The sequence below is a fragment of the Ammospiza nelsoni genome, chromosome Z, assembly GCF_027579445.1.
Source record: "Ammospiza nelsoni isolate bAmmNel1 chromosome Z, bAmmNel1.pri, whole genome shotgun sequence".
NCBI lineage: Eukaryota > Metazoa > Chordata > Aves > Passeriformes > Passerellidae > Ammospiza > Ammospiza nelsoni.
In genome coordinates this window covers 87,307,498-87,330,147 of record NC_080669.1, presented here as the reverse complement: position 1 = coordinate 87,330,147, position 22,650 = coordinate 87,307,498, and the positions used below count along the sequence as shown (strand labels likewise).

At 41.7% G+C, this 22,650-nt stretch overlaps 1 protein-coding gene across 2 annotated transcripts in view; it reads left to right on the top strand.

Annotated features, from left to right (window-relative positions):
* DYM (dymeclin) overlaps nt 1-22,650 on the top strand; it is a 210,015-nt gene that overhangs the window by 109,568 nt on the left and 77,797 nt on the right. The window contains exon 14 of one of the 2 annotated variants that reach the window (XM_059492246.1): nt 7,196-7,360. The exons of the other annotated variant lie outside the window; for it this stretch is intronic. Within the exon in view, the coding sequence (XP_059348229.1) occupies nt 7,196-7,360 (165 nt within the window). The remainder of the gene's footprint in view (nt 1-7,195; nt 7,361-22,650) is intronic. 2 annotated transcript variants of the gene reach the window in all.

Sequence of the window (22,650 nt, the reverse complement as noted above, 5' to 3'; positions counted from 1 at the left end):
TCAAAATGTTCTTGGTACTGAAATACAAATAGACAATAGATTTTTGCTGTGGTTCATCAGTACCATAGTTCATCATGTCATCAGTGGCAGTGTACTAAACACAAATGAAAAGTTCAATCCAAAATTCTATTTTTGCACGATGTACATGATGTATTTTACTGTTGCAAGAATCACAGAATCCTAGACTGGCCCATGGTAGGAAGGGATTGTAAAAATAATCTCATTCCAACCCTCCTGCCATGGGCAGAGGCACCTTCCACTAGACCATACTGCTCCCAGCCCTGTCCAACCTGGCTTTGATATAGGCAAAGAGATTATTTGCCTTTCAGCTCTTTGTGCCTTATGAAATAACATTAATTTGTGACATATCAGGCAGAATAGAAATCAGTTCTCATGGAGTGGATGATCTAATAAGTTGTTGTTACCATATATTTGGTGTTTGAGTACAGAATGTATTTCGCTTGGGTTTGTCTTTGGGAACAGAGGAGTAGTGACTAATAGGACTTCCTAGAACTCAAATTATCAAACATGAACAGTAATGCATGTCGTGACGTTCTGCCCACGTGTACAGAGGTAGTTCAGTGTGTTGATTAACATGTGCTAGTTTAATTAGCTTATACTTTTATTTCTTTTTATTTTAAAGACTTTCATATTGGCTTTCCTGTAGAGTCGTGTTGTAACATAACTGCCTTTCGAAAATACTAACATAACTGCCTTTTGAAAATACAGTGATTAAGTCTTCAAGCTCAGGGAAAGATGTTATTTGCTGTGCATTTTTTAAATTCTGCTGCAGAAACAATATGACCTAAATATTTAATCAGGCTTAGTAGAATTGGCTTTTTTTATTGCTGCTAGATTAATCTAGTTTCTCTGAGCTAATACACATGGCATGTATGTCTTCAAGACCTTTCTTTTTCTCAATAACGTTAAAGATTTATAGCTCTCATAAAATCTGGCATGTGCCAAGAAGAAGATTATGAATGACGATTACTTAAACTGGGAATTTTTCTTTTGAATCCTGTATATGCTGTTTCAGCCTAGCTTGTGTTTGTAGAGGGGTTAGTGAACACTGGTTTTATACCACTTTTCTATACCCTGTCCAGCTTGCTTCCTTTCTGTGTCATTAAGATGCTGGCCTGGTGCTGTTTACATTTTTGCCTTTGCCTATTTTAAAATAACAGTTGTTTTCACTAGAGAAAATATCATCTTTCTAGTTTAAACAAATAAGTGGCTTTGCATGTTTTGCTTAGTGCTGTTGTCTTGTTCAAGTCTTACATTTTGGATGAAAAAATGAATGTAAATGTGTAATGAATTTCCACAGTTCTTGTTTTCAAACTCTTATTTTTGCTAGGCATTTAGTCTGTGGCTGTAGCCTTATGTTCACTTCTTGACTTAATGTGGAGTTTGAGTTAAATATTGGAAGTGATATGATCACCTAAACCAAAATAATTTCAGTGGCCAATTAAGATGTTTAAATTTTCAGAGAAGCTTTGGAAGAATCTTCAGCAAAGTCTTACTTATTTGTTGGTTTTGACTATCTGCTGGTTTCACACAAGTTGCTTGGAGGGCTTCCACATGATCAGGGGGATAACTAAAGCTGCAGGAAGCTGTCACATCCTTTGTGCTATGGCATTCCCAGAGGGAAAACCGCATCCTGGCGTGCATCACACATGGCAAAAACAGTTGGTCAGGGGAGGGGATTGTCCCACTTGGCTCAGCGTTGTTGCAGTGTCATTTTGGGCACTGCATGCAGTTCTGGACACACCATCTGAGAAGGATGTGGAGATCCTTGGATGCTTCCAGAGAAGGGCAGCAAAGCTGGCGAAAGGGCTGAAAGGAATGTCCTGTGAGGAGCAGCTGAAGAGTCTGGGCTGGCCTGGTTTGGAGAGAAGGAGGCTGAGGCACAACCTCATTGCTCCCTGCAGCAGCTTCCTGAAGAAGGGAGTCACCTTTTCTCCCTGGGATCTAGTGATAGGATGGGTGGGAATGGTTCAAAATTGCCCAGAGGAGGTTCAGACTGGACATTAGGAAGCATTTTTTTACGGAGAGGTTAGTCGAACCCTGGAACAGCCTTAATAGAGAGATGGTCCATCATGGAATCCCAAAATGGTTTGGATTGGAAGATTGGTTTGGATACCTTTAGTCTTGTATCATTCCAACCCCGTGCCATGTGCAGGGACACCTCCCACTGTCCCAGGCTGCTCCAAGCCCTGTCCAACCTGGCTTGGGCACTGCCAGGGATCCAGGGGCAGCCACGGCTGCTCTGGGCACCCTGTGCCAGTGCTTTAGCATGGTTTGACTTGATCATCCTTGAGCTGGTCAGGCAGTTGGACTAGAAAGCTGTAGGTCCCTTCCTACTGAAAATATTCTCTTGTATTCACATGGCAACCTCCACCTTCCCTCTGGCTCTCCACATCAAACTCCCATATGTTTTAAAGTGTGTCTTTGATGCTCTTGCTTAACTCCTGTCATCAGAATACCTTTAGTGACTGGCGTAAGAAAAACGAAATAAAACTTTTCTTTGCATTCATCAAATCTGCACTTAATTGCAAATAAATGTAGATATGCTGGGTTAATTTTTGTGTGTATGTGTAGAAATTGCATGTTTCCCCTACATGTGCCTGGGTTTCAAGCAGTGACCATTGAGTACAGTAGAGAGTCTCAGCCTTCATTTTTACTACTTCTGGTTCAGACAAATTTAAAAAGCTCTCAGGCAGAGGACCAGAGCTTCAGGATTACAGAAGATTGGGGTAAATGGGTGAGAGTATTCTCACAGCAGTCAGATGAAGGCATTCACTTCTTGATGAGAACAGGCTGCCCTTGCAGGGTGGCAGAGGAAAGGACAGCTCAGAAGTTGGGGAGACTTAAAATCAGGATCAGTTATCCCTTTGAGCAAATTAACTTTTTTTTTCTTTTTCTAGGAGGTTGATATGGCTGACTAATGTGGTTTATTTGAGGTTTTTTCCTTTTGGTTTTTTTTTTCTTTTCTCTTTTCTTTTTTCCTTTTGTCAGCCAATACTGCAGCTTCCTCCCTGCCCTCTCTATACCAGCTGCTGGGCAAGATTAGACAGTGCCATGATCAGAGAAGGAATCACTGAGGGATGCCAGAAACATGAGAGGAAAAAATTCTCAGGTAGCAGGTAGTTTACAGGCTTCATCACAGATGTCTGGTTCTCTGTGCTGTCTCTTACAGTACCAAATTACTTTAGGTATGTTTTTATTCCAAAATTCACATTATTGATGATTAGCAAGGGAGCATTTTTATGGTGGTTTTGGTGTTTTGTTCGATTTTTGTGTGTTTCAATTCTCCATCCTCAATGTGTAGTAGAGAAAATGAAAAACAAACAAGAAACTTATATGAGATTAAATCCTTGGAGCCTTCTAAATGCTGCTTTCTGACTTCATAAGGACTGAATTTGGTGCTTTGCCATCATGCCTGTCAGTTTTGAGCATCTTCTGTTATCTTAAAGATATTGTTGAGTTTTCATGTTTATGTTTCCATCCAGGTAATATTCTGTAATCACAGTGAGTCCCAACTGATGCAGTGTGAGAGATGGGGAACTACCAGGCAGAAAGGATCCTGGCACTTTAGTCTCCAAAATACTGATGCTGACCTCTGTTGCTTTAGATCTGAAAGTTTTGGGTTTTGTGGCTTTCATGGCCATTAAAGACAAAGAACTTCAATAACTTGAAGTTTTGCTGGAGCATATGGAATTTTGTTCATAATTTATACTTATGTTGAATGTCACTGTGTATTTTGTGTACTGAGAAGGCAGGAGAGGAGTTTTATTATTTTCATTACCATAAATAGAGTGATAGTTTACTGTTATGTATGAATAGTTACCTTTTTTTGATTGGGATAACTCAAGTCCACCCAGATTTCCCTGACAGAGTTTTGTAACAAAGCATTCTACCTTTAAGCTTTTAGAAATCAATACTGTCGTGTTGTCGTATCAGAATTCAAAATATTGATCAGATGGATTTCTGTATGAGGAGATTAGAGTCTTTTGAAGTGGGATTTTTAGTACAGTGTAAGCTACAGTTCTGTTTTCCAGGTAAACAGGATACCTGAATAGCACACATACACACACACGCACACCTGAAATCAAGTATTATTGTCTTTATTGTTTGCAGTAATGTTTTTCAAATATTTAGATACTGTATTGTAGTTGAAGATCGATCACCTTTTGCTATAAAGTAAAAGAAATTTGCCCCATAAAACATGCAGAAAATAAAAATTTCAATTGAAGTAGATGTAGCTGGATACCTCATTTCTGGTGGATCAAGTAAGCTTATTTCAAACTCACAAGCAGTCACTGAAAATTGATGTCAATGTCTCTTAATGTACATAGTCTTAAAGGAATTCTGCTCTTAAGCCTTGATTTTAGTCTGATTTACTTCAGAGGATTTAATAACAGAAATGCTTAGTCTTCAATTTGATGTAAGCTCTGCTGGTCAAAGTAGCTGTGAAAGTCACGGAGTTATGGGGGTTGCATTGCTCTTGATGTGAGTTTAATGTCAAACTTGTCAGTAGACTAGTCAGCTTTGAAAATAGGAATGCCTATGGAGGGCAGTGCTGCTGACACTTTGTCAGCCTGGGTGTGTCTCCAGAACCTCTGGGTGATGTTTTGGCAAAACTTCTTTTCCTCCAACACATACTGTCACCTCACTCCGTTGGTCAGTTAAGCCTGTATATGGTGATGGTGATTATGGTATCAAGTCCTGTTCTTCCCATCTATGGAGAATGTTGGCAGGGGTCAAAGATAGTTGCTATCACTTTCTCTGTGGAGCCAGCCTGGCCCAGCTGGGGCTGTTCAGCTGCACCAGAGAAGCTCCAGGGACACCTCAGAGCCCCTGCCAGGGCCTGCAGGGGCTCCAGGAGAGCTGCACAGCCCCTGGGGACAAGGCAGGCAGGGACAGCACCCAGGCAATGGCTCCCACGGCCAGAGGGCAGGCACAGATTTTGGCACATTGGGAATTAGGAATTGCTGGCTGGGAGGGTGGGCAGGCCCTGGCCCAGGGTGCCCAGAGCAGCTGTGGCTGCCCCTGGATCCCTGGCAGTGCCCCAGGCCAGGCTGGATGGGGCTTGGAGCAGCCTGGGACAGTGGGAGGTGTCCCTGCCCATGGCAGGGGTGGGACTTTAAGGTGGATGTGCAGGTGGAAGAGCTTTAAGGTCCCTTCCGACTGAAACCATCGTAGGATTTTACAATGGAAGACCCGTTCAATTTCTTGATCAATCTAACAAGATTGAATAGCTGGAAGTAGTTTTCTAGTAAGAGGCCTGGTTAAATATAGTAAATGGTAACAGTGGACTTAAAACCATTTAGATCTTCAAAGCATCATCATTCTAAATTATGGTCTTTATTTTGGTTTTGGAAAAAAATATGTGGCCTCTCCAGGTAGCTGGAAGAGCAGGCTTGTGGGTTGAGGGTTTTCTTTAGTATGGGACCCTGTAAATCCTTTATCTTGTCTATCCCTGGCCTATGGAGTGAATAGAATAGCCTGCCTTGCTCACAGTGTGCTCTGGTCAGGAAAGCAGAAAAGGCAGGAAGGCTTAGGAAATGGCATCCTTGAGCTTCTTCATCTCCTGACAATTATCATGTCTGCAGATGAAGTGCCAAGAGGGATAATTGTGTTCTTAAACTTCCAGAGCAAACATAGGGCTGGTGTAATCCAGTAGTGAGTGTTGTTTCAAGCAAAGCAGAGGGAGGTTGAGAGAGAGGTTGGTTTTGGTGCAGTCTTGGACTAAGAGTCCCACTGATTGCACTGATTAGCTGTTGGTGGCACTCTTTTTTGTCCCGTTTTTTTTTCCTCTGAGGTACACAAATGTCTCAGGAAAGAGTGTTTCAGGCACATGTCACATAGGGATTTAGAGAGACACTGGCCTGTGAAATGCAGATAGTTGGGTGTATAACCCCTGGGCCAATTTTCCACCTATGATGCCATGAAACAATGGGGTTTTTTGATTTGGATGGAGCCTAGAGTTCAGGTGTTGTTGGTTCTTGCCAAAGTTAGCAGAGGAGACTTGGTTTCATAAATCTCCATGGGAAACTTTCCCAGTTTAGCACTCCATGGGTGTGTCTGGCCTGGAGAGAGCCATGTGCCCTGGCTGCAGATGAGGACAGCAGAGCCTGGTTGCACCATCATGAGCTGACCTTTTTGTCTCTCAGTATATAGGGCCAGTTGAAGCACTTTCTGGACAACTTAGAATCACAGGATCATTAAGGTTGGAAGAGATTTCCAGGATTACCAAGTTCAGCTGTAAGATCACTGAGACACATCATCACATCACATCATCATACTTGGCACACTCTGGGCTGTGCACTATTATACAGTGAAGTATTTTCTATACAAACCCTATAATAAAAGGTAGTTGAGGTTATATTTTCTATGTGCCTCAGAGTTTTTCAGTGATGCAGTTTGTTGCAGGTGAACAACACTAATGAATTTATTTTCCTTTCCATTATGAGTGGGAGGATATTCTGTGCCTAGGCATAGGCAGTATATCTCTTACTCAGGTGCATTCAGGGTTGCTTAATATCAATTTTAAATGTTTTATTGCTTGCTCTGTAGTTACTTCATAGAAGTGACTCTAGGTCTTCATGGAAAAGCTGGCCAGGTCTTAATTGAGTAACTCTGTTATGATTAAGCATCGCATTTGAGCAACTAGAATTAAATACAGGAGTGCTCTACCACTGAAATCCCAGACTACAAGAGCAATAATTCAGTATGATTTTTTCCCCTTTAAGTCAACAGTCAGTTTTCATGAAAGGTGGTTAAATTTTGTGAACATTCTTAGGTCTTTTTTAAAGGTAACCTTTGTAAATCAGGGACTAGTCTCCTGCATTTATTCAGAGAGATAGAACTTCTCTTAAGGTGATGCCAGGAGCAAAAAACAGGGGGAGAAGGGAGAGAAATGACACACACACACCCAAAAGAAGCCCAAATTCTTGTGTCTAATGTGTGAGACTTGGCAAATTCCCCGTGCAGCAGTGACAGAACCAGCGTGTGGGCACAGGGGCAAACAGATCCCTCTGTTTCTTGAAACTGTTTTATGTCAAACCGCTCCATTGCTTTCTTGGCACCTTCCATTGACTCTTGGCACAAAGGCCAGGGATGTTAAACCATGACTTAGCTTTCTTAAAGGAAAACACCTCTTTTTTCTGTTTTGTCTCCCTCTACCCTTGTCTTTCAGTTATACCTGCCGCCACTTGCGGAGATATGTGTATGTCTTGGACAAACTGTATTTCCCTCACTCCCACTGCTCTACGCTGCAGCATTGCTTCTCGACCCTCAGTGACAATGGAGAGGAACTCTTGTCTTTAACTTGTTCTCACATTCTCAGATCCTATGCTTCCAGGTTATTAACCTCTCCTCTCCATTTACTGCATGCTGCATGCCCTGTGACTGATCTGTGCATGCTTTCAGTTAACTGATGAATAATTTTGATTTCTAAGGGGATAGTTTGTGTCTTTATGACATCCTTGATGTATATTCTAAAGAGCGTGTTAGAAATGGGAGTCTACTAATGGTTTGGTTTGTCTTTTTAAATTTAGAATTCAAGTTCTTTGGCCTTTGGAAGCTTTAAGTGCTTTTTGTGTTAAAGTATTTTAATCCATTTCCAAAGCCTTGACATAAGAACTTGAGCTGTGATTCACAAAACTTCCATTGCAGTTGCACAGTTTGTTTGGAATTGGTGCAGAGGTTACATGCAAGTGTTTAATACTTCTTGACACCCATTGTTTTTTTTGTAACGTTATCTATATAATTTGCTTTTCAAGAGTAGACATGATAGAGCTTTTGCCTAAAGTTCAGGAAGTTTTCGTGGAAGTTAATCACACGATTGTTTGTGCTGGAAAAGCCCTCTAAGATTGAGTCCAAGCACTAGCCAGCACTGCCAAGGCCACCACTGACCCATGTCCCCAAGTGCCACATCCACTCAGCTTTTAAGTCACTCCAGAGACAGGGAATCCACCTCTGCCCTGGGCAGCTGTGCCAGTGCCTGGCAGCCCTTGGGGTTAAGAAATTTTTCCCAATATCCGACCTAAACCTCCCATGACAGAAGTTGAGTCCATTTCCTCTTCTATTGATTGTTACTTGGGACAATTAAAGATGTCTCCTTTTTTTTATGTCTGATTCCTTTTAATTATACAGAATAAGAATTATGAGAATCCATCAGCCCCAAATCCTTCTTTGTGATAGGAAATTATAGATACTTAACATAAACTGTAAAAAGGGTGAATTTAAAAGTAAGTCCTACTTGCCATACCCAAAGTATTTCTCTTAGCTGTTTATTCCAAGTAAAAATTAAAGTTTTACTATTTCATTGTTGATGCTGTGGATAATTAAATGTATTAACCTAGTCTCTAGAAGCTTTGGGAAAACAAGGGAAAAATAGCGTGACAAAATTGATCAGAACATGGAAGGCATCCAGGGTGGAAATGCAGCTTCCCAGCTAAGCCAGCATACAATAGCAAGGGACCACACAGTAAACATAAGTAAAACCAGCTTGATTGTCAAGGGAAGAAAATACAGCATGCAAGCTGAAATAGCTCTTTTTGTACAAAAGAAAAAAATTATAGTAGTACATAATGATGGAGAATTACTCTGAAGATCTCAACAGGACATGAAAATCTAGCTGTCCCAGGGGTGTTCTCCAGATTAATTTGGAACAGGGACATGGTATTAAAGCAGTTAAAAGCCTGAGATTTCAAAGGCTTATTTTAAAATGAATACTAATAATAAGTGCAGTCTACACTACAATCTTCTTTCAGATGTAATGTTTTACATGTAGAAATGATAGCCTGAAAATGTAAAATAAATAGTGTAATTCTTCCAGCTTGCTTCCATGAAATTTTGGTAATTCTGTACAGCAACAGCACTACATATTGAGCTGACAAAATCACCCTTGGGAGACTGAGTGCTTCTCTGTGGATATTGCATCTTTCAGGTGTACTGTGGATGAAAATAAGCACTGATAACACTGTATGTGTTTTCATGTAACGAGCTTGTGAAGTTTTTAGAGAAAAACATTAATCTAGTTACTCTGCACTTACTACAACTGATGGGGATATTTTTTACTGGTATCACTTTCTGAAATGGGGCTTATGCATCAGTTGAGGTATATTAGAGTACATCAATCTGGGAGATTTTAAAATCTCAGATTTTCATAGCAGATTATCTTTTTCTGAGATAGGAGGAGAACAGAGGATTTGAAATATAAATTGCTGCTGTACAAATATAGAGGTAGCTGTTTTTTATGGCTAATTCTCCATTGTTGTTTTTTTTATTGGATGATTAGAGAAGTACAGTCAGGAAATTTGCCCGTCTAAGTCTGTAAGTAGCATTGAATACAACCAAATAAGTGAGATGTGAAAAGCTTTTTGTTTGAATCCATGCATCCATCCTCTATTAAGTACTACAGTATTTTATTGTGTGATCAGCCTGTTTAGAGAAGAGATGGAATTTACAAATTACTAAAGGCAGAAGATAATTAATTATGGTGATTCATAAATCACCATCCCACATCTAGTATTCTTGGCAAAGAATATAAATTTTAGTCCAGAGCAGAAGGTCTCCAACGATGCTCTGATACCCACAGATGGTGTTGCCTGTCTTTGTACTTACTAAAAAATTACAGTTTTCATTACTATTTTGGTAGATTTTATGTGCAAATATATTAATGTTTGCATTAAAAATGTTCAAAAGCAGCGTGGGCAGCAGAGCAGGGGGATCCTGCCCCTGTGCCCCTGGGCTCAGGTGAGAGCCCACCTGCAGAGCTGCCCCAGCCCTGGCTCCAGCAGCACAAGGAGCTGGAGCTGCTGCAGCCAGTGCAGAGGAGGCCACGGAGCCGCTGCCAGGGCTGGAGCCCCTCTGCTCTGGAGCCAGCCTGGCACAGCTGGGGCTGTTCAGCTGCACCAGAGAAGCTCCAGGGACACCTCAGAGCCCCTGCCAGGGCCTCCAGGGGCTCCAGGAGAGCTGCACAGCCCCTGGGGACAAGGCAGGCAGGGACAGCCCCCAGGCAATGGCTCCCACTGCCAGAGGGCAGGCACAGATTTTGGCACATTGGGAATTAGGAATTGCTGGCTGGGAGGGTGGGCAGGCCCTGGCCCAGGGTGCCCAGAGCAGCTGTGGCTGCCCCTGGATCCCTGGCAGTGCCCCAGGCCAGGCTGGATGGGGCTGGGAGCAGCCTGGGACAGTGGGAGGTGTCCCTGCCATGGCAGGGGTGTGGTAACAGATGGTCCTTCAGGTCTCTTCCAACCCCAACCATTCTGTGTTTGTCAGGTTTTCAGTATTCCATGGATGTGTGTGAAAACCTGGTGATGATGTGGCACTAGCACACCACACCCCATGCTTACTGGACAGCCAGCACTGGTTAAAGCAGGGAAGAGGGAATGCAAAATAGCACATATTTATTTTGCTGTCCCACAGGGAGCAAGCCCACAGCACCAGATTTCCAGGCTGCTTTCATTGGGATTTAGTGTCAATGTTGCTTGTGGTCTATTGCAAATTCTAGAAACATAGTGGGTACAATACCCATTTTATTATGCACAGCATTAGCATAGCATAAATATTGAGCCTGGGTTTGTAATGCAAAATTCCTAATATCTAATAATTCTGTTGTGACTGTGCTATGTATTTTTTATTGCAGCAACTGCTTTGTGATGTGAGATATGTTTGCCACTATTACTGTTTCCTTTTGCATTTCATATTCATCGTGTGATGTTTTAATGCTCGTGTGTGTTCCTGTTTTGTTTTAAACCTCTCTGGGTTGCAGTCAAGCTCAGGAAAATTGCTTTTGAAGGAAGACTGGCTTAGTGCATGTACTGGCAAAGAGGCAGCTAACAAGCAATGATTAGTTCTGGGATGCTGAACAAATTATGGACAGTTTTAGTTTCATAGCAAGCTTGACACTGTGTGTGAAAGCAGGAAATGCAGTTTTGCTGAACCTTGTAAATTGGGTAAATATGTCTTAAAGTTGCAGAGGTAAAATTTGTAATGGATTAATTTTAATTAAGGAGTTTTTTTCCTAAGTAAAAAAAGACCAAGAAATATGATATCAAATTGACATTAAGTTTACCCATTTTGCTTATCTTTTATTACTTAATGCTAGGTTTGTTTAAACAGCAAAATGTATCTCATAAGATTATAATGCTCCCTTTCAGAAGTGTTTTGGCATTGTCTGAAGGATATGGAGAATGAGCTTTGCAGCCATCCTTCTCCCATGCCATCAGAGTCAATGGAATTATGCAATTACATTAATTTAAGAATGTGCTGCCTTATTGGGATCACGGCCTTGGAGCTTAGCTTTGAGAAATGCTGCTAATTTACTAGAAATGGTTGTGCTGTTGCAACCTGGTGCTCAAGTGCTGCTTAAAGCCCGCTTGAATTTTTTATCCAGTTTCCAGTTCCTTTTTCCTTGGAGTGTGAGCTGTGCTGGGGCACAGGGCCTGGATCCCAGTCCTGTGTCCTGGTATGGATTACTGACCCAACAATGCAGGAAAGGTGGCTAGGTATCATCCTCAAAAACAGCTTAAGCATTTGCAACTCTGACATATTTTCTTTGACTTTAGTCTGTGAAAAGAAGGTGGGGAAAAACATGAGGCAAACATGTGTATTATTGAACCTTAAATGGCTTTTGCTTGGATTAATTGGATTTGCTCTGTGGAGATGTACAGCAATTCATATTCTTTCAAATGAGGCTTGACAGATGTGAATTTTTTTTCTCCAATAATCCTGAGCATTTGTTGCCATTGAGTTTTTAGGCGGTTAGTGTGAAAAGCTCACCCTAAGTTGGTGCAAGTAAAATAGTCAATGCATCAGCCTTGTTTAGTGTCATTAAATGCTTTGGGTGGGAAGGGACCCTAAAGTTCATCCCATTCCACTCCTTCCAGGGACCAGGGACACCACTCACTGTCCCAGGTTGCTCCAAGCCCTGTCCAACCTTGCCTGGAACACTTCCAGGGATAGGACAAACATTGATCCTTACTTCACTTTGAGCTTAACCTGTCAGAGCTTTCATAAATGGCCCCACATTTGTCATAGAGTAAAAAGTAGAGTAATGAGGATGGAAGAATCTGGATCTGTCACAGGCAAGAACTAGCTTCACTTCATTTATCACTAAAGCAGACTATTTTTGGAATGTTAGATAGCATAGTTTAAAATATTTTTCCCCAAAGAAAAATTTATTTCTCCAATACATGTAAAGAAATGGTAGATTTAAGCACTCTTCAGAAATAAAGAAGCTTGTGGGTTTTTGGTTTTTGGTTTGTTTTTTTTACAATACTTAATAAAAACATTATTTTTCTGCAGGATATTTAAATAAGATTCTGCACTTTGCTTCCAAAGCTGACATTTTACCAATGATCCTTTTCCTCCTCTTTTTCCTTTCTGTTCCCCCAAACGCCATTCAGTGGTCTCTGCTCAGCATCCTGCCAAGCTGAGAGGCTGATGGGGACTGGGTTGGTACCATTCAGGGACTGCAGTGTCATTACATTGTCAGAAAGTATCATTGTGGGTGGACTGGGAAATTTTTCTTGTTATTGAAACATGGCATAGTATCTCCAGCTTTTAGTGTCAGAGTTGGAAATGGTACATTTTTGTGACAATGAACAAATTTTTTTGTCTTAATGCTGTGCCACTGATAAATTCTAACTGCCTCCATTACCAGTGTTAAACCTGAACTCTCAAAGGTGGTCTTTTTCCTACTGGGCTTAATATGCACAGTTTTACTTTTTATTTTCAGTGCTTGTCCAATGCTGTGAGTTGCTGTAATTGTCAACCAATAGTCATTGAGTTCAGTGGTTATGGTGTATTTTAAACTTCAATCTTAGGCAGACCATGGAACAGCTGAACAGAATTTAATTAAGTCACTTAAGAAGTAAATAGAAGCAAGAACAAGTGAAAAAAAGACACAAGAAAAAAAGACAATCAAACTGCATTAATGTTTCTTCAAGGATTCAGGCTGGTTTGTTAATACCCATATGCTGATATTTCTCTAGAGTGGCCTGTAAATTTCTATGGAAACTCTGTTCTCTGAGCTTCCATGCAAGATGGTTTCTGGGGCTCAGTTTCTGAGCTGGGGGCACAGCTCAGGAGATGAGGCTTTTTTTTGGCTGCTGCGTTGGTGTGGTTCATTTCCCCAAAACCCAGCTAATTTGATAATTTTTCTTTGGGGGAAAAAATAGAATTAAAAAAAATAAAGGTCAGAGAGGTCTGTTGAATTAATATAATTTAATATTTTATTGCTTTGTGATTTTTAGTCAGCTGCTCATAATTTTGTTGGAGGCTTGGAGTTGTTTATTATGGAAGGATCACTTTACACTCAACATCGAGTGACTTGGCAGAGCAGAATTGTTTATAAATAATTCTGTTACAGATTATTTATCTTTGTACTGCATAGCATAGTGATCAAGAAGCCAGTGCAATATAAAATCAATGGTGTGGATATTCATCGGGTGAAGAACTGCCTGGCTTGCAGGTCTCAAATACAGTTTAACCGGATGCTTATCAAGTGAATGCATGTCTAGTGGAAACCCTCTGCATTGATTTGTTAAGTCCTGCCCTATTTAAAATTAAGTATCTAAAATAGTTTTTAGAGAAGGAGCAATCAGTGAAGGAAGAGATTGCTGATATAAAAATGTGATTGTCTATGCTTGATGAAAGCAAGGTGTATTTTCATGAAGCTGGTGGAATTCCATGCACATAGATCATGCTAAAAGATAAAAGGAACAGGTTGACTTTGAAAGAAATCAGAAGTACTCTATGGCATTTTTATGAGTTTGCTCCTTAAATTATTTGGAAGATTAAGGGGGAATAAATCCTTCAATAAGGGGGCTCTTTAATAAGATTTGTCAGAGGGGTTTGGGTGGGATCTCAGGGAAAGGCTCTTCCCCAGAGGGTGCTGGCACTGCCCAGGCTCCCCAGGGATGGGCACAGCCCCGAGGCTGCCAGAGCTCCAGGAGCCTTTGGACAGCGCTGCCAGGGATGCCCAGGGTGGGATTGCTGGGGATCTGTGCAGGGCAGGGGCTGGGCTGGTGGGTGGCTTCCATCTCAGGATATTCTATTATCCTTTGCAAAAGTACAGGGCAGTCCAGTAGCTGGAAAGCAAACCCAGCTGAGACTGGTCTGTCTTTTTTTACATGGTATGTGAGTCACTGAAATAACAAGGGCTCTGGATTTCCCTAGATTGGAATTTTTAAATGAGATTGGATGTTCTCCTGAAAGATATGTCCAAGTCCAGCCAAAGCTATTGGACTTGAAGGAGGAAGTAGCTGAGGGAATTCCTATGGCTTGTGCAGATGAGTGGATCAAAGTGGCTTCTTTTGGCATAAAAAAATGGAAGTGACAGGCAGATTGCCATGCAGGGTTTTGTTCATTTGTTTGCCTTACAGATTGCTTTAAAAGGATGCATTTTCATTTGGAATCTTCCCACTAAAAATTATATCTTCTCAGGTTCTCCAGGTAATTTGACCCAAATAGTACAAAACAGCACAGGTTGCCAAAACTCTGCATTCTCATGTACAAAGAATGAAATTGAATGGAGAAAAATTGCAAGAGTGAGGTTCTTTCTTTGTAATAATCTTTATTCCTCCCACCCTGGTAAAAATCTATCACAGACATTTTCTAGATGCATTCTCATGTGAAGCTAAAACACATCTTGATCAATCAGAATTATTTTTAATTGGTTGCTTATGAGCCCACATTCCCATGAGATGAAACTGGAACAAAATTACTTTCACACATTTCCATTGTAGCAGTATGTTCAGAGTGCGGGGTTTTGCGTTCCTACGTAACGTCTGGCATTTAATCAGCATTGGGAGGGTGTCTTATTCTTTGGTAAGTATGTAAATAAGCTATTGTTTTGGGAGTAAAAGGAGAAAAATGCCATAGCTTGTCTGAAGAGTTCAGGGGAATGCTAACAAAATGTGTGTCAGTCTGAATATACTGAAACAGCTTATAGCTGAAAGAAGAAAGAATTTATGTCATCTCAGCCAGTTTTATCCTTAGACTAAAATACCTTGCTGAGATCCAGCCCCTCTGTCTTTGCTAACTTCCCTGGATGCCCCCCTCCAGCAGCTTTCTGAAATCAGTGCCACTGGCAGCAGGGAATGCCCTGCAGGTATTCTTGGCTTTCTGCATCTAGGTGATGCACTCATGTCTGTTCTGATGTCCCAAATTTTGCATGAACTTTGACTAGTGAAGGCAGCTTAGTAAAATATTTAATTAATGCCTAAATATAGAAAATTATTCACTTAGAAAATAACAAACATATGTTACTGATTCAAAACGTCTTCCAATTTCTCAAATTATAGAAAGTATTGACAGCAGCTAGAGTTGTCACAATTGATAATTTTGATTAAGATGTTCCAGTCAGAATGCCTGTAGCATCAGAATGTATACATTTTCCCCCCTTTTAAGTAGGAGTATCTACATCTTGATATCAGTTGAGAACTAAATGTTTAAACCACTTTTGTGGGTTTCCTGAGGGAGATCTGGGTGCCTACCCAGAGCTGGGCAGTACCCTCAGTACTAAAATATGCAAAGAACTTTGCAAATCTTGAGTAACAAATGATTCAGAGGATGAGCGGTGCAGCAAACATCTTTGCAGGTGTCTCCTAGAGACAGAGATGGATGAGCTTAAGGGATTCAAATTGTGCATATGAACAGTGGTGATCAGGGAAATTTTAAATTTTGATCAAGGACTCTGAAGAGCAGAAGCAGCAAGAAATTAATCTTGTTAATGTAGAGGACAAGAGATTTAAAGTTTTATGCTTTTAAAGTTGGATGCAAAGTGTCCCACTTCATAAAATACATAAAATTTTAGTTCAGCAGTTAATTTTAGTCAATAACCCCAAGAATCAGCAGTGCAGTTAAAAATGAGAGAACCTCACAACATACTCGTAGCTTCATAGGAGACTTTAACTTGAAATGTAATTTGATTAGTGGGATGTTGTGCATAAGAAGGATATCTGAGTGGTCTGCTGATGTGGGGCTGGTATGTTAATTTAAAAGTGATGAGTCCAGGACATAACCCTTATATAGTGAAATCCAGTTTCACTGGGTGTTTTCCAGTATGCCCAAATTGTCTCAAACCAGATGTTGTGATACGTGCTGCAGAGATGTTCTGCACAGGAGCCATAGGGGAGACCTGCTTAGTGAAAATACCTGAGGGTTTATATTCTTCTAATTAACTGCAGCTGTAGATAATTCTTCTAATTAACTGCAGCATGAGTCTGGAAGTTTGGCTTATTTTGATTTAAAAAAATATTTTAAAAAATATTTGATTAACAGTATAAGTGATTAGAGGCATCATCCTCATGGTTCTCCTTCTGATGTAGTTTTAGGAAGTCTCCCAGCTGCCCAACTGTTGAATTTAAATCAGTGATTCTCCATCAGAGGGGCAGGTGCCACCAGTGAGGGGTCATAAGCACATTACAACAGAGGCAGAGCCCTGGGCTGCTGGGTCCTGCAGACCTGGCCTGGCTCCACATGTGGCTGGAACAGGATGGGGAGGAAAGAAAGAGGGAACACTGCTGACCTGCTTATTGAAGGTGTAACATCTGAAAAATTGGAAATGGGCATCCAGATCCGTTCATACTGACCTCAGTGATCCAAACCATTCCTGATCTGCAGAATTAATAACACTGTAATTAACTCTGTAAGAATTCCTTCTTTTAATTTCTGGCTTCTATTGAGAACATCTGAAAACAACAACTGTTATGTCTTCTCACATTTTGGTATCTCCCTTCCTCACCACAGCCTATTTGACCAAGAAATGCAGAGAGAGGCTTGGGGGGAAGATTTAGTCAGCTCTTTATTCCAATCCTCCAAAGGATTGATTTAAGTTGTGTAAGGAGTTTTTGGATCCTCATTCTGCAGCAGGATGTAGGGGGTGAGAGCTGTGAGCTATTCTTAAGTGGTTTTGTTCTTTCGTGTTTGTAAGCTGAATTTATGAGAAAACATTGATGAGAAGGCTCCCACTGCAGCAGCCACAGATCAGAAAAAGCAGCGGGAGAGGAAAATAAGAACAACCACAACTGGTTTCCAAAGATGACTAATCCTCCAGCCCCAGTGTAACCTCCAGGACAATGATTAGTGTTTGGCTTTTCTTCTGCTGGAAAAGTTTTCTGGGGCGTCAGCCTAGCTGAAAACCGGTTCAATACATGTAACTAATGAAAAATTTTAAAGTTCCCATTTAATGTTCCTGCCTTGTGCACTTGGTTACTTTAAATACTTCTAGGTGCATGATGTGGAGTATTACATTTTGCCTGTATTCTGTAGTTACCAGAATATTTTATAAATGAGGAAAATCTAGTTCTATAGATAAGATATGGTAATGTACCTCTAACAGACCTGCTAGCAGTAGTGAGATGGAGTTTTTGACTTCCAGTTGATTGCTTCTCAGTTTTGCAGAAGACTTTTAAGGGGAATTCAACATGGATATTTTCCTTTTCACCAGAGTGAAAAAAAATGCAAGTCCTTGCTTTTAGTGTGACATTCACTCGGCAAAAATTTAAAATTGGTGTTTATAAAAAGCTTCCAACCTAATAAATAAAATCCGATCTTTCCAATACTGCATTCTTGTAATTAATCAACTGCCATCCTCTTGCTACTGCAGGATTTTACCCTGAAGTATGTTTTCTGTATTTCCCAGAGTGCTTTGTAGTGCAGTTGTGGCTTTACAGGTTTCTACGTTGACTTGGTATTCATTCCCAGCAGACAGTTTTCCTTGCATTTTGCTGTTTATTGACTTGTGCTCAATGTTTGTGCTCTGTGATTTCAGGGAAATGTTAAAGTGCCTGGTTAGGAAGCATCTTTGGAGATTTTCATGTCCAAGGGCAGGGTCACCAAGAGCTGTATGCCCAAGGCTACATCCAGTTGATGTTTACTATCTTCAAAGATGGTGACTCCACAAGCTCTCTGTGTAACTTGTGGTTTTTCTCTTACGGTTAAATGCAATTTCCTGTATTGCAATTTGGGCCCATTTCCTTTTGTCCTTTCTCTGGGCATCAGTGTGTCTGGCTTAATCATCTCTAGACTTTCCCATCAGAATCACAGAATCATCTAGATTGGAAAAGACCTGTAGGTCATCAAGTCCTACCTATGATCTAACACCACCTTGTCACCTATCAGATATTTGTATGTTTTAGGAGCCCTGTGAGCTTTTTCTTCCCAGGCTAATCAGAGGCTTCTCAGCTTCTCTTTGCATGTGAGACACTCCAGTCCCCTCATCATCTTTGTGGTGCTTTGCTGGACTTGCTGAGGTGTGTGCATGTCCCTGCTGCTGGGAGCTCAGTGCTCCAGGTGAGGCTTCTCAGTGCTGAGCAGAGCATCTCTTCTTTGGGCTGCTGGTGCTGTGCCTCATGCAGCCCAAGGTGCCCAGGGCTTTCTTTGCTATGAGGGTCAGTTGCTGGTGCACCTTCAATTCTGTGTTCCCCAGGAACATGGGGGCCTTTGCTGCAAAGCTGCTTTGCATGTGGTTGACTCTCAACTCCCAGGGTCTGGTACATCCCTTCATAACTTCACAAGATTTCTCTTGGAGTGTTTATCCAGCCTGTCCTTGTCCCTCTAGCAACCCAACCATCATATGCTTCAGCTTCTCCTCCCAGTTCTGTATCACCTGCAAACTTGCCAAGGCTGCAGCCTGCCCCACCAGCTGGGGCATCAGTGGAGATATTGGGAAACACTGGTCTTGGAATCCCAGAGTGGTTGGAAGTGACCTTTAAAGGCCATCTTGTTCCACCCCTGCCATGGGCAGGGACACCTCCCACTGTCCCAGGCTGCTCCCAGCCCCATCCAGCCTGGCCTGGGGCACTGCCAGGGATCCAGGGGCAGCCACAGCTGCTCTGGGCACCCTGGGCCAGGGCCTGCCCACCCTCCCAGCCAGCCATTCCTAATTCCCAATGTGCCAAAATCTGTGCCTGCCCTCTGGCCGTGGGAGCCATTGCCTGGGTGCTGTCCCTGCCTGCCTTGTCCCCAGGGGCTGTGCAGCTCTCCTGGAGCCCCTGGAGGCCCTGGCAGGGGCTCTGAGGTGTCCCTGGAGCTTCTCTGGTGCAGCTGAACAGCCCCAGCTGTGCCAGGCTGGCTCCAGAGCAGAGGGGCTCCAGCCCTGGCAGCAGCTCCGTGGCCTCCTCTGGAATCACCACATGGAGTGCACGACTTCTGGCTGGGCTCCAGCTGGACTTTGTGCTGCTGACTGTAGCTCTCTGACCCTTTTAGTTTAGCCAGGTTTCTGTCCACCTCCATGTCCATTTATCTAGTCTTTACTTCATTACAGTGTTACAACTTGGCTTAATTGTAAAATACCATGATTATCTTGATTTTATCTTTGAGAGTCTTTATACGGTCTGTGTAGTTGTTCACATTTACAAATTGCTTCAGTATCCGAGATAGTTTTGGCCTTGAATTAAGATTTCAGATTATACCACCAGGGTTGGGAAAACTCATCTGTGAGCTATGCCAGCACTACTGAGGCAGCTCCAGTGCTGGGGACAGCTCTGGGCCCTCAGCACAAGAGAGACACCGAGGGGCTGGAGCGTGTCCAGGGCAGGGAACGGAGCTGGGAAGGGGCTGGAGCCCCAGGAGAGGCTGAGGGAGCTGGGCAGGGGCTGAGCCTGGAGCAAAGGAGGCTCAGGGGGGCCCTTGTGGCTCTGCACAGCTCCTGACAGGAGGGGACAGCCGGGGGGAACAGGGACAGGAGCAGAGGGAACGGCCTCAGGCTGGGCATGGGCAGGCTCAGGGTGGACATCAGGAGGAATTCCTTCATGGAAAGGGTGCTCAGGAATTAGGAGGGGCTGCCCAGGTAGTCCCCATCCCTGGAGGTGTCCAAGGAAGGCCTGGACATGGCACTCAGTGCTCTGGGCTGGGTGACAAGGTCAGGCACAGCTTGGGCTCTGTGATCTCTGAGGTTTCTTCCAGCCTAAATGATTCTGTGGTTCTGTCACCTGGATAAATTGAAATTCAGAACAATGTTTGTACATGCCTAGAAGGACTCTTACTGTGTCTCTTCTGAATATCCTATTGAAATGCAATTTATGTTTGATCCTATGGCCTAGCATTTGTTTCCCAAGCAGGAGTGGAATTAACATCCCAACCCATGGTGGTTGTACTTGGTTTTTGTACAGTATAGAAAAGAAATTTGTTAGTGTTTGCTTTATCATCATGAAGTCAGTTCCTGGAAATGTTGTTTTAACTTTGGGAAAAACAGAGAATGACCTGGAACATCACAGAAATGTGCCTTTTTAAAAAGTGTGTTTTGGGGAGGGCAATGTTTTGGAATTTAGGAGGATTTTTAGATTGATAGAGGCAGGAAGAATTACACAGCAGAATAAGATTTACACAACTGAGTGGGAGGTAAAGCTCAACCTCTTTCTCTGTGGGAAGGAGGTTAATTTCCAAATAAATTGAAGACAATGTAAATTTAATTACTGTGCAGCTCAAAGGACTGGGACTTAAAAGCTATCATGTTAGTTTTTAAGATGGAAAATATTGCACAACTGCAAGAGTGCTGAAATAAATAATTAAATCAAATCTTTGTTAGTTGTCCCACCAGTTCTGAGACTTGAGGATGTCTGAAGGCAATAAAATAATCTCTCTTCAAAATGACAGGTTCAGCAATGGGTAAGGTAATTTCAGATGACAGTGTGTGTGAGAAATAATGACATATTTCCTACTGAAAAGTAATGAACAATAGCTTTAAAGCTTTATCTAAATAAAACCTGCTTTTTCTTAATAGGGGCTATTCATGCCCATGTAACTTTTCTAGATCTCATTGGTATTGTCTGTAACACCTCTTTCACTGAAGAATAAAATTGAAAACATTGACAGGCAGACTAGAGTGGAGAAACAGGGTTGCATTTAGCTCTGTCGAGGTTGGATTGTGAAACTTGGGTAAGATGTGACTTTTGCTAGATATGGAAAATATTTTAATAAAAGATGAGGAGACGGTCCAAGCCGGGGATCCTTCAGGATGCTGACAAACCTTTTCCTGCTGTGAGCTATGGTGATTTTGATCACACATGTTTGTTTGGGAGAACAGTGGTGGTGATGGAGACAAAAAACTGGGAGAATTCAGTACTCCAAATATTTTTCCTTCCTTAAAGGCTTCCAGATTATCCGTTCCAAGATTGTCATCTTCCTGCAATGATGAGTAGTTCAGAGCATTTCAAGCTGTAGTGTATTTGTAAATGCTTCTGTATATGCTGGAGACCATGGTATATTCTTGATACCTATATGCTTTTCCCTGGAGATGTGTTTTAACCTTTCTAGGTCTGTGCTCTACATTTAATGGAATCATTAGGCTGAAAAATCCCTCTAAAAGCATCAAGTCCACCCATTCCCCCAGCACTGCCAAGGTCACTAAAGTTTCACATTCACAAAGCTTTTAAATCCCTCCAGTGATGCTTCACAGGTTGTTTTCCCCCACCTTTTTTGTTTGTTTGTTTGTGTGGGCTTTGTTTGTTTTTGTTTTGTTTAATTTTTTGTTTGTGAACTATAGAACAAGGGAGAGAAGATCACTAAACACTGTGAATTTGGGATGTGATGTTAGGGAGGTCAACTTTACTGTTCGTAATAAAGATACATGGAAAAGGAAGCAAGTGAAAGGCCCTGGCATTATCTCTCAGACATACATAGGAAAGGACATGGGTGTTGTTGAGAGGCTGGAGCTACCAAAAAGAGAGAAATAAAGAAAATAAAGAGAAATTTTAAATAACAGGACTTAAAAAAATGCTGTGGGCTGATTTCCAAGGATATTGGCACAGCATTTACACTGAACTGGGCAAGGGCAGGCTGGGACTTCGTAAAGCCAAGTTAACCTCCGTGTAGGTCATTAACTGTAGCTTTTTCCACAGTGAATTGCACTCTTATGAAATGCTTCATTATCCCTTGTTTTTTTCAGCATTCACTGCAGTTGGGTTCTGACTGGATATTAACATCCCTTACAAAAAATTTAATATTCTTGATAAATGTTTTCTTTTGGTGATGCAGTATTTTTCAGGATGAAAATACCTATCTTTAATTTCCTATCTATTTTAACCTCAATTTTCCTTTCAAAAGTGGTTTATTTATGACAGGCTACCTTTTGCATGTTTGTTTCTAAGAACAGAAATTCACAGAAATGCTTCAAAGGGGATGATGTTGACATTACAGTGAAGGATGTAAACAATTTTCATTTGAGATACATATATTTCAAGTACTGTGTTGTTACAGCGTGTGTTTAGTAACAGATAATAAACTTAATCTTGGTCTTGTATTGAAAAACACTTGATATCTTACGTTATTTGATGTTACATTATTTGACATTATCCTGTGTTTTTATTGCATTTTTCCTTTTTTCAAATACTAGTATGCCTTCATGTACTTCTGAAAATGTTTAAGCATTTCATCTCTTGGAAGGTATATTGATCTGCACATCTGTGCTGTTTGCAGAGAGGAGAAGTATTTCTAACAAATACCATGGGAGGAAGGTGTGGGTGTTTTATGTAGGTGCATACACTTTGTCATAGGATCCCAGAGTGGTTTGGGTTGGAAGAGACTTTAAAGCTCATCTCATTTCATCCCCTGCCATGGTCAGGGACACCTCCCACTGTCCCAGGCTGCTCCAAACCCCATCCAGCCTGGCCTGGGGCACTGCCAGGGATCCAGGGG